The sequence below is a fragment of the Equus quagga genome, chromosome 8 (assembly GCF_021613505.1).
Source record: "Equus quagga isolate Etosha38 chromosome 8, UCLA_HA_Equagga_1.0, whole genome shotgun sequence".
Lineage (NCBI taxonomy): Eukaryota > Metazoa > Chordata > Mammalia > Perissodactyla > Equidae > Equus > Equus quagga.
The window spans coordinates 119941938-119953736 of NC_060274.1; the positions used below are offsets into that span (position 1 = coordinate 119941938).

At 46.0% G+C, this 11799-nt stretch overlaps 2 gene segments (V, D, J or C); both read left to right on the plus strand.

Annotated features, from left to right (window-relative positions):
• The first annotated feature begins 231 nt into the window (after nucleotides 1-231).
• LOC124243373 (T cell receptor beta variable 5-5-like) lies at nucleotides 232-819 on the plus strand. The segment is given in 2 exon segments: nucleotides 232-286; nucleotides 404-819. Coding segments are annotated over 2 exon segments (465 nt in total).
• Nucleotides 820-9102: 8283 nt separating this feature from the next.
• Nucleotides 9103-9645, plus strand: LOC124243374 (T cell receptor beta variable 6-2-like). The segment is given in 2 exon segments: nucleotides 9103-9230; nucleotides 9332-9645. Coding segments are annotated over 2 exon segments (441 nt in total).
• The last annotated feature ends 2154 nt before the right edge of the window (nucleotides 9646-11799 follow it).

The window sequence follows — 11799 nt, forward strand, 5'->3', positions numbered from 1 at the left end:
GTCCAGCCCCACATGTCATGGAAGAGGCTTTGCAGGACAAAGCAGGTTTCCTGAATCAGATGAGTCAGGGAACTGGCAAAGGAGGCCTGGCTCATGGGAACCAGCAGAGACAATGACATCAGAGCCGTGACATCATCGCCTAACCTCCAATCAGAGAAGGGATACCCTGGACTTCATCTCTTAGGAGACCAGAACTCTCAGCAGGGAGAGACCTGCCCAGTTCTGCTCCACCCTGCCATGGCCTCCAGGCTCCTGTGCTGTGTGGCCCTTTGTGTCCTGGGAACAGGTAAGTCCTTGGTACGGGTGGGAGATCTCTGTTCTAAGCTTGACAGTGCCTGAATCCAGGGCACATTTGGGCTGCCTCCTGTGTTGCTGATCCAGCCCCTGTCTTCTTCCCTCACAGGCCCAGTGGATTCTGGAGTCATCCAAACACCAAGACACCTGATTAAAGCAAGAGGACAGCAAGTGACAATGAGATGTTCCCCTATCTCTGGGCACAAAAGTGTATCTTGGTACCAAGAGGTACTGGGCCAGGGCCCCCAGTTCCTCGTTCAGTATTACAATAGGAGAGAGAATGAAAAAGGAGACATCTCGGATAGATTCTCAGGGGAGCAGTTCAGTAACTATAGTTCTGAGCTGAACGTGAGCATCCTGGAGCTGACAGACTCGGCCCTGTACCTCTGTGCCAGCAGCGTAGCACAGCCCTGCAGAGTCACCAGTGTTCTGTGCACAAACCTCCCTGCCCCAGCGTGGAGCAACCTCAGAGCTGACAGATTTGTGAAGACCTCGGGGCTGCAGTGGGAGAGAAAAACGAGTTAGGATCCTGGAAAGTGCAGCCTTGGGCTCTTCTGCCACTCAGGGATGTGGGACAGCAGAGGACAAGCAGGTCTGTTCAGAGGATGGTGCTACATCAGTAGGTTCACTGAATAATCACCTTCCTTGCCTGGCGCTCTATGCTACAGGGTATGGGAGAGTGTGTAATTTACAGCTGCCACCCTCTTTTTTCAGGAGGAAGAGTGTTTTGAGGGATGGAAATTGTTTGATAAAGATGTAGTCTAGATGATAGAATCACAAGGATTTGTTTTATACAATTTAGAATCAAGAAACTGAGATTATGGGAGAGTTTAGGAGAGCAGATATAATTGAAGATGGTTGAAAACAGAGATAGAGCTAAAAATTATATTTAAAAAACTATGTTATTTGTAACATGATCTCTTTGTTCCCCAACCTCCCAAAGTCAATACCCAGAAAACACAAAGCAGGGCCTTACAGCACCTGGCATCACCCAGCGGTCGCTCCCAGGTGAGGACATCACCACCCACATGATGTGATGATGGTGTGAGAACCCTGGAGCTGATTCTGACACCTTCCTTCTTGACTTCTCGTCCCCAATCTTGCCTCCTCGGGCACAGTGAAGTACCTCCCTAAACACAGATGCGGGCATGCCTTCCCTGATTATAAGCAGGCAGAGGCTCTCCAACTTCCCCAAGATGAATTCTACTTCCCTGGAACAGCTTTCTAACCCTTCACTCCGCAGAATCTGTCTTCTTCAGAGCATCGCTTCTTGACGGTCTCGGGAGGCAGCTTACTCTGTGACCAAACATCTCTTTGCCACATTTCCTACGACACTGATAAATTTAAATCCTCTGGGTCTGCTCTTGATCCTCCCATGGCCTAGAAATTTCTTCCCTTCACCCCAAACATGGCCAGACACTATTGGTCTTTCAAGGACTGGCTCAGCCGTGCCTTCCTCTTTGCTTCTCACCCTGACATTCCCCAGCGCTATCCTGTTGATTAGTCTGCTCAGGCTGCCGTAACAAAATACTTCAGGCTGCGTGACTTAAACAACAGGTATTTATTTCCTCACAGTTTTGGGAGGTAAAAATCCAAGATCAAGGTGCTATGATTGGTTTCTGGTGAAAACTCTATTCCTGGTTTTCAGACAATCTCCATCTGGCTGTGTCCTCTAATGTTCTCTCCTCTGTGTTCCATCAGAGAGAGAAAGAGATCTCTGGTGTTGCTTCCTCTTCCCCATAAGGACACCAGTCATGTAGGACTAGAGTCCCACCCTTATTACATCATTTAACCTGAACTACCTCCTAATAGGCCCAACCTTTACATACAGCCACACTAGAGGTAAGGACTCCAACATATGAATTTTGGGGGACACAATTCCACCCATAACTATATTGCTCTCTTTGCTTTACTTTCACAGGAAAAGTCAAGTATATAATTTTCACTCCTTGACACATGTGAAATCAATAAATTAATGCCCACTGATACAGATCCATGGAGTATTGTTATTCACTAGTTTTCCCTCACAATAATCTCCTCGTACCTGAAATATAATGGGTAGTCATTGTGGGTAGTCTTGGCTTTCCATCCAACTTCTGCAGTGTTCTGTGCAATTGTGTTCTCATAGCCAGGACTGATGACAGTCCTGTAAAGGACCCTAATTGTATCTAAAGCTGAAATATGCTGATGCTTTTTGGAACAGAGAATGTCATGCTACAGTAATCTTCATCCACACATGATCCTGTAATGAATTTTCCATCACCAGCCACCACCACATTTTTAGAAACATCTCTTGTCATCATCAAGGATGATTCTAAGAAAAGAATCTGAAAAACTAATCGAGAAAAATTGCCATGTTTGGTAATAAAACCTGGAAATCCTCGTTAATTAAAGAATAATGATGTGTGTGTGTGTGTGCATGCATATGTGTTTTCTTGTAAAGACACACGAAATGGAAATAGTTTCTCTCTGGGTGGGATTTACTAGAATCATTGGGTCACTGAGCAGAACTCATAGGTCATTCTGGGAAGTGATAGTAAATGTCAGGTCCAAGTGGATCAACCTTAACTATGGCTGCAGGGTTGTTTATTTCAATATTTTATAAATTCAGAAATTAATGTGTAATATTTATAAACCCTCTTTATAAAATGCACTATCTAAAAATTGGTAATAATTAATTTAAATACAAAATCTGGAAAGTTCCGGATCTGATTAATCAGGAGAAACTATGGAATAAAGTGTTTCCAGGCTGGATCAACCTGAGATCATCAGACTGTTTATTTTTGTGGTCTGTATGATTTGGGTTGCTTTCTCCATGTTAGCATAGTAATTGCAATTGTGCAGCAATTATTTCCTTTTCCATCAAAATGTTGGTTCAAACAATCTTTTTCTGTGCAGGTTCAGTGTGGAGATGAAGATCAGCCCTAAATCAGTCAGGCTGGGAGAACAGTGGATATGGAGAGAGTGGGGGAGGCTGAGAGGCTGCAGGGGTAGGGGTTGGGGGGAATTTCTTGACTTAGACAGAAGTGAGAATCCACGAGACTATGGACATTCAGCCACGAGGAGGAACTGTGGACTCACAGTCCTTACTGCAAGGCACCCTGGGAGGATTGAGAGAGTGGCTCAGGAGGGGACAGTTAAGGGAAGTCTTGGTCATGCCTGCATTACGCAGGGGGTTTGAGTTCACTGGGTTCACTGGTCCTGGGACACGTGGAGCTAACTGGCTCCTCACTGCCCAGGGAAGCAGAGACCCGCCTTGAACCTCAGTGGGCACCAAGGGGGCTGTCTCCTGGAGCCTGAACAGGAAGTGGAGGGTGAAGGGGTTGGGGCAGAAAGGTCTGAGTAATTGGTGTCAGGCAGGGGCAGGCAGAGGGAAATCAGGCATGTTGTGGGCTGTGGGGATGGCGCTCAGTTCACACTCACCCTTTGTTGAGGGGCTGTGCAGAACAGGATGGCACCTAGAGTAGCCGACCCTGGGTCCTGTTAAGGTGGACAGTGGGCGGGGGCATCTGCAGAGAGAGTAACAGCAGAGCAGCGTCGTCATAGGCAAATGCTCCTATCAGGGAAACGGGAGGTTCACAACTGTAGACCAGTCACCCCAGGAGCCCCCGCCCCTGAGCTGGGAGACTTCTTAGTTCCTGATGCTGCCACGGGCTCCAACCTCCTTTGTTGTGTGGCTCTTTGTCTCCTGGGAGAAGGTGAGTCCTGGGCATAGGGTGAAAGCCTCGGCTGTGGGTTTGCCATGTCCGAAACTGGAGTCCGCCAATGACGGCTGCAGTGGGAGGCTGTCCCTGTGCTTGGCCCTCGGATACTTTTTTTCCTCTCAACAGGCCCGGTGGATTCTGGAGTCATCCAAACCCCAAGACATCTGATCAAAGCAAAATGACAGCAACTGATGCTGAAATGTTCCCCGTCTGTACACATCTCTCTGTGTACTGGTACCAACAGGCCCTGGGCCAGGGCCCTCAGTTCTTCATTCAGCATTACAGTGGGGAAGAGAGAAAAAGGAGACATCCCAGATCGATTCTCAGGGCAACAGTTCAGTGACTATAACTCTGAGCTGAATGTGAGTGTTTGTACCTCTCGGCCCTGTACCTCTGTGCCAGCAGCTTGGCACGACCCTGCATGATCAGCAGCCTACAGCACTAAAACATCCCTGCCCCAGTTGAGGAAGTGACATTAAGGGTGGTGGCTGCCACCCAGACAGGCTCAGGCCCTCATATATATCAGACAGGCCTTTCCCAGACACTCGTCCTGCTACTTATGAGTGTGATGTGTTTTATGCTCACAGAAATCATTGAAAATAAGTATTATTTTAGGGGCTGGCCCCGTGACCGAGTGGTTAAATTCGCACGCTCGGCTGCAGACGGCCCAGTGTTTCGTTGGTTCGAATCCTGGGCGCGGACATGGCACTGCTCATCAAACCATGCTGAGGCAGCGTCCCACATGCCACAACTAGAAGGACCCACAACGAAGAATATACAACTATGTACTGGGGGGCTTTGGGGAGAAAAAGGAAAAAATAAAATCTTAAAAAAAAATATTAAAATACGGAAAAAAAAAGTATTATTTTACCTGTTTATATGTGCAAGGGGAAGTAACTTTCCCAGGTCTTATATTTCATAACCGGCAGAACAAGGAGTCAAATTCAAGTCTGTTTGTCAACATCTGTGGTGCCCCCATCACCAGAATGTCCACTCATCTGGCTTCCGGTTTCTAGGTCCAGATTAGCAGGACTGGGATGGTCATGCATCGTATGTGATTATTATTGCACTATACTGACATTCAAAGACAGTATGACTTCAAGGCAAAGCATATCCATTGATCCTTCATTGTGAGAAAAAGGAAAGACACCATTTCTGCACTGTGGCTGCGCCGTGGATCTCAGTCATGCGTGATCTTTCAAGGGGGCTGTGTGAGTAGGGAGGTTTCCAGATCTGCCTTCCCAGCTGCACAGCAAAGGGAGTGGGATATTTGCAAGGAACAGTGTGTCTTCCTGTACACGATACAATTACCTTGAGGGAAGGCACACGCGCGGTCATTATTTCTTCCCTAGTTTCTTTTACTCAACAAACATTCTTGGCCTCTTAGATTGTGCAAGGTATTGTATCACATAAAATAGAAAATGAAAATAAGTATGTTTCTTCTCTTTGGGAGTTTTGAGGTCTGTATTATTGTAATACTTACCTTAAATGTTTGACTATTTCTATGGAAACCTCCTGTCACGTGAGTACAGGTCCATTGCAGAAGTGCAAGCGGTGAGTACCTTAATGCACAAACACTGTTCAGTTCTGCTCCAGGTAGCAGACTCAGAAAAAAAATCACTCTGTCATCTATTGACAATTTACTATATGGCAAATAAAATTCCTTCATTTTAAAAATTTCTATTAATGATCAGACAAAAACTTAAGAGGCAAATGCAATCACTGTTCTAATTTTAAAGATGAGGAATTTGCCCTTGAGTGAAATAACCTGACCAAATCAAACACCTGTTAGGGCGATGCGGCAGTGGGACTCAAGCCCTGCTCTGCCTCCCTCTTACATCCCATGTTTATAACTCTGCGCCAGAATGCATTTACATAGAGATATATTTCTTCAAAATCAGGATGCTGCCCCCTACGTCCCTTTCAGACACGCTGGCCCTAATGAAATCATTGACAAGTGTCAGTTTACCCAGGAGAGAGTGTGCAGAGAAAGAGCCCTGAGCAGGCACCATGTTCACCTGGCTCCGGTGCCAATTCCAGCACCTGCTGCCAGTCAAGACCTGAGGCCAGTTTCTTGACATGTGAGGCTGAGTTTTTTCATGCATAAAATGAGACTAATAATATGTCTCTGTATTAGTCACTGTTCTCCAGAGAAATATATGATATATATACACACATATATATACATACATACATATATATTCTATTTATTATAAGGAGTTAGCTCACACAATTGTGAGGCTGATTAGTCCAAAATCTGCAAGCTGGGCTGGTGGTGCTGGAGACCCAGGGAGAGCCCTTGTTTAAGTCTGAAGGCTCTTAGGCAGGAAGAGCTGATGTTGCAGCTGAAGGCCATCAGCTGGACAAGTCTCTCTTACCTGCGGGAGGATAGGTCTTTTCATTCTATTCATGTCTTCAGCTGATTGGGTGAGGTCTACTGACATTATGGAAGGCAGAATGCTTTACTCTACTGATTAAAATGCTAATCTAGTATTAAAATCTGTGTATTGAAATGTTAATCTCACCCAAAAACATCCTCTTAAGGGGCTGGCCCCGTGGCCGAGTGGTTAAGTTCGCGCGCTCCGCTGTAGGCAGCCCAGTGTTTCGTCAGTTCGAATCCTGGGCGCGGACATGGCACTGCTCATCAGACCACGCTGAGGCAGCGTCCCACATGCCACAACTAGAAGAACCCACAACGAAGAATACACAACAATGTACCGGGGGGCTTTGGGGAGAAAAAGGAAAAAATAAAATCTTTAAAAAAAAAACAAAAAAACAAAAAAAAAAATCCTCTCAAGAGCACCCAGAATATATTTAACCAAATATCTGTGCACCCCATGGCCCAGTGCCGTTGACATATTAAATAACCATCATATCATCTTCCACGGTTGTATAAAAATTTAATAAGCATAAAGTACCTAGTACATAATAGGAGCGTATCTTGATTCGATTTGCTCATCTCTGACAGCCTTTTCTACCATTTCTTATGTACAAAGTAAGACCCAGACTCATTTTGCATGAAACCTTATATCGAAGATTTCAGATGTCACAGAAATAAAAATATTTATGTCTTATGAGTCATTACATGAAATTACCTGGAGCATGTAACATACATCCCTCCTGAGACATTTTTAATCAACTTTATCGACATGTGAATTACGCTCAAAATACATTACACAATTTAGAACAGAAAAATAATTTTTAAGCAATTTATGTGTTTATATATACCCATGTAACACCCATCCCATGAAGACATATAACACATTTCCATCACCCAGAAGCTTCCCTCAGGCCCCTTGGCACTGGTCTCTCAATTGCTGACAACCAATGATGTGATTTCTATCACTACAGATTAGTTTTGCTGAGGCAGCTTTTTAATGGAAATTTAAAATCTCTACCCGCTAAAACAATTCCTCTTCAGTACAAAGCTAACTGCTTAAGAGCATTACGTGCTCCTGGAAAGTGTTATGGTTAAAGTCCTTGAAAGCATGTGAGATCCCTGACTAACATTAGGGGCAATTCTATCTGGAGATAGATGGTGTGATAAAATGATCATCAAAAGATCTTTCTGGCTGGTTGAAGCTGCTTTTATGAAATTTGCTTACTCATTTTCATTCATTTCTTATGCACCCGTTAATTCAAATTATGTTATAATGATATTTTGACAGACATTCATCATCTCCAAGGAAATTATTCTGAGTTCCCATCAGACACACGCAGAGCCAGGCTTCATGTGCACACAATGTGTGCAGGGGCTGAGCAGACCACAGGCCGTAGTGACTTTATCGAGAGATACTCACATTAGGAGAAGGGTTTCCTTTGCCTGGACCCCAAGTGTCCATCCCACAAAACATGAGCCTTGAGCTGGAAAATATCCCTTTGTCTTCCAGCCTTGCCTGGGCACAAGTCTCCAGTTTTGTGTGTCTTTTTGTCCCCGGGACCAGAGAAGTCCAGGCACAGACCTGGAACCCACTCATGGGCTAGCCAGGCCCCAGCTTCAAGGCTTGTTGTTGTGCTTACATCAGGTTCCTCCTTTGGTTCTGAACTTAGTTTTTGTGTCCTTCCCTCTGATGCTGAGAGATGCTGAATCATCCAGATCCCAGACATGAGGTTCTGCTAAAGGGAAAGCAGCATACCGGAGGTGACCACAGGTCCAAAACCATGTACTCAGGCCCAGCTACGCATATTTGCAGAGCCCATGGTTCAAATATTATTGAGAATATGAAGATCATGACAGCAGAGCATTGAGCCAAGTACAGGGTCCTTCTAGAGTGGGGGATTGCGTGCAACAAGATACAGCTTATGAGCTCCATGATATTTATTACTTAATTAACAGCAGCCATTCTTCGCAAGGAGATATTCCCCAGGGAATGGATGTCTCAAATAAAGAACAGAGCACTGTTCACTTACCCTGGAGTCTGTCACATCTCCCCAGTCCCTGACGTGTCTGTACTCCTTTGTGCCAGGAGGTCATCTGAAACACTCAGCAGCCATCAGCTTGCCACAGAGAAAGGTCAGTCACAGGTGTGTGGTTGCTCTGCTTCCTGACGTCTCTCCCCAAACCAGGGAAGCAAATGCTCCAGCGAATATGAAGGTGCTCTAGCTACAGTTGGCAGGTGTCCCATCTGTCATGAATTGATAAGAAACAGAGCAAACAATTCCTCAAATGCTGATGAGTCTGCCCCTGAGGTCTGGCAACCAGATACCAGGAGAATCATTGTAGGTGGAAGGACCTCAACAGGATGCTGGTCAGTAAGGAAAGTAGAAACAGATACTTGAAAGAGTATTTGGGCCGGTAGAGTCAGAAAGGGCATCAGAAAGCCATAGGACCCTCCCTAGATTCAAAACTATAGAAATATGGAGATACATAAAACCAGCGTATTAATGACGAACTATATCACAAGGATAAATATACGTAAAGTGACAAATCGTTTTCCATAAAGGTTAATAATGACTTTTAATGCTTATGTCAATTCAGAGAAATGCATGCTTCCCATTCTAAGCTGTTCCTTGTGCATTTATTTTTGATTGGACCTTCTAGGGGAAGGGGCGTGGCCCCTTGACAGGTTGGCTCTGGGCCGAGGCAGGGAGAGTGACATCTCAGAATGACTCCCTGGAGAGCTCTATTCCCTTTTCATCAGCACAGGGACCCAGAAGACTCCTCCATCTGCCCTGCTCCTGCCATGAGCGGTGGCCTCCTGTGCTGGGCGGCATTTTGTCTCCTGCAGGCAGGTGAGTCCTGGGCAGGGATTTTCAAGAGTGAAAATTTCAAGGTCCCACTACGAAGCCTTTCTGTTGTGTGGGCAGCATCGGCTTCATCTCCTTCTCCATAGGTGCAGTGAATGCTGGTGTCACTCAGACACCAAAATTCCGCATCCTGGAGACAGGACAGAACACGACACTGATATGTGCCCAGGATATGAACCATGACTACACGTACTGGTATCGACAAGACCTGGGACATGGGCTGAGGCTGATACACTACTCACGTACTTCTGGTGTCACTGAAGCGGGAGATATTCCCGATGGGTACAGAGTCTCCAGATCAAATACAGAGAACTTCCTCCTCACGCTGGTGTCCCCTACCCCCTCCAAGACATCTGTGTACTTCTGTGCCAGCAGTTACTCCACAGCGCTGCACGGCTGACTCCTCTCTGCACAAAAAGACAGGGGCAGTTCCTGCGCCCTGGGACTCTTCTGAGGACTTTCCAGAGTCCTAGCCCCAGATGCCTTGGAACCCAAGTCACCCGTGTGTGCAGAGTGAACCGGGAGTGTGCTGAGGTCCACCTCCAGGGCAGTCTCAGTCAGGCCTGGCCCTGACCGCAAGGTATTGGGTGGACATGTCTCCACCTTGCACCCTGTCTTTCCTCTGTAGCTGCCTCATTAGCTGGGAAGGTGCTTCCCCAGCCTGATGTTTTTAGTCATGGGCCTGAGTCCCAAGCCTCCAGAATGGAAAGTCAGTGGGAAGTAGATACATCTAGACCCTTCATCTCTCCCTGGGCACCTCATTGCTGTCTCTCTCTAAAGTACCCCCTTAGCCCTGGCCCTCATATGGTCTCTGCTCCAGCCCATCTTTCCCATCCGGGGCAGTCACCCCATAGGCTCTACCAAGTCTTTCCTCTTCCTACCTCCTGGGCCCCAGCTTGCACAGATGGCCCTGCCCTCTCTACTTCAGCCAGTCGTCTCTTCCCTCCTCTGTGTCACATCCCTTCCCATCTCCGAGACTTCAAATGCTATTTCCTCTACACTAGATGTGGACCCTTCCTGTTTGTGGTGACTAAACCCTACTCACACTCCAAATCAAGGTCCCACTGGGTGGACGGATACTTCTGGGTGAACCTGTTTCCCAGGGGAATTGTAGGCACAGTTTGGATGTCTCTGTTCTGTATTTTCCAGGTGTCAGCTACAAACGTCTCTCTCATGACTGTGGATACCATCTCCTTCCTACTCAGAGGCAGAGCTCTGTCTCCTGCTTCTCTCTCCCTCATGAGCTTCTGTGATGCTGGAGTTGCAGGGATCCTAGGACACCTGGTCAGAGTGAGGAGAGCAATGGAGACAGGGGATGCAATCTCATCTCTAGAAACCTCCCTGGATCCAGTTCTGTTGTACCCGAAGGCAGGCACTCTGGTCTCCCTTTGGGCTCCACAGTCTGAGAAATGTTCCTCATAGAGTCATAGCTGATCAGCTCGGAGATCTGATGACAAACCAAAGTTAAATCCTCAGAGCTGAGGGAATAGCCGTGCATTTGTACAATGGCAGCAAGAATATACTGTTGTAGAGATGCCTTCTTCCTATGTACAGACTTGGCGCCAAAACAGGAAAGAGCAGAGGGCTGAAGAGAGCCAAACACGTGTGAGATGATTAAAAGACAATTTCTCAGGACAATCTTTCCCTCCACTGACCACAATCAGTTCCTAGTAAGCCTGTCTGACCACTCTCCTCACCCAATCAGCTGAGTACCCAGGATTTCACACGTCCCAGCATCTTCTCACAACAGGGCAAATAATTCAGATACCAGCTTCCTTCCTGCAGCACAGTGACCGCCCTCTGGAAACTTGGTCTCTTCAGGAAAGAGCTCTGTCTTCTCCTGGCCAGGTCTGGCCTGGTGGGCTTAATTTCTGATTGATGTACCTTCTTAATCTGCTAAAATAGGAACACATGACTTCAAAGTAAAGCATATTCATTTTACTTTGAGAAATTCATCACTAAGTAGTAAACTGAATATTTTTGCTGCGTAATAGTCTTAAATTGACCAATTGTAGAACAAATCTTTGAGGCAAGGACTTGGGGTCCTCGTGGTTTTCACATTTCAGTTCCCAGTTCCTGAGGATGTATGAGAGTCAGTCAGTCCCCCTGTGTCTGAGACGGTCTGCTGTGAGTTTATAAAGAAGGTTCCCGTGTTGATCAAGCTCAGGCACATTTGTTTGTGAAAGCCGTGTTGTCAGTGGTGTGGGAACTCCCAACTTAAAAATGGGCATGCTCTTTAACCTAAGTATAGGATCTACAATGTAATCCTGATATCTAGGATAATTCTTGAAGTTTGGGGTTGGGCAAAAAAGGAAAGAAGAAGCAATGTCTGTAGATTTAGGATATTCTATAACTAAATAAATAAGTAAATAAACAAATAAAATCCCCGTGGAAGAACAGGAGGCAAATACCATGACTACATGGCCTTATGGCCTCTAATTTCTGGATAGAGTGTAATTTAAAAAAAAAACAGAAAGTGAGAATTGTATTCTGGAGCTAACACTGGGGCTGTCCTGAGCGTTTTTCTGATACTATGAACCTAAGGATACCAGTT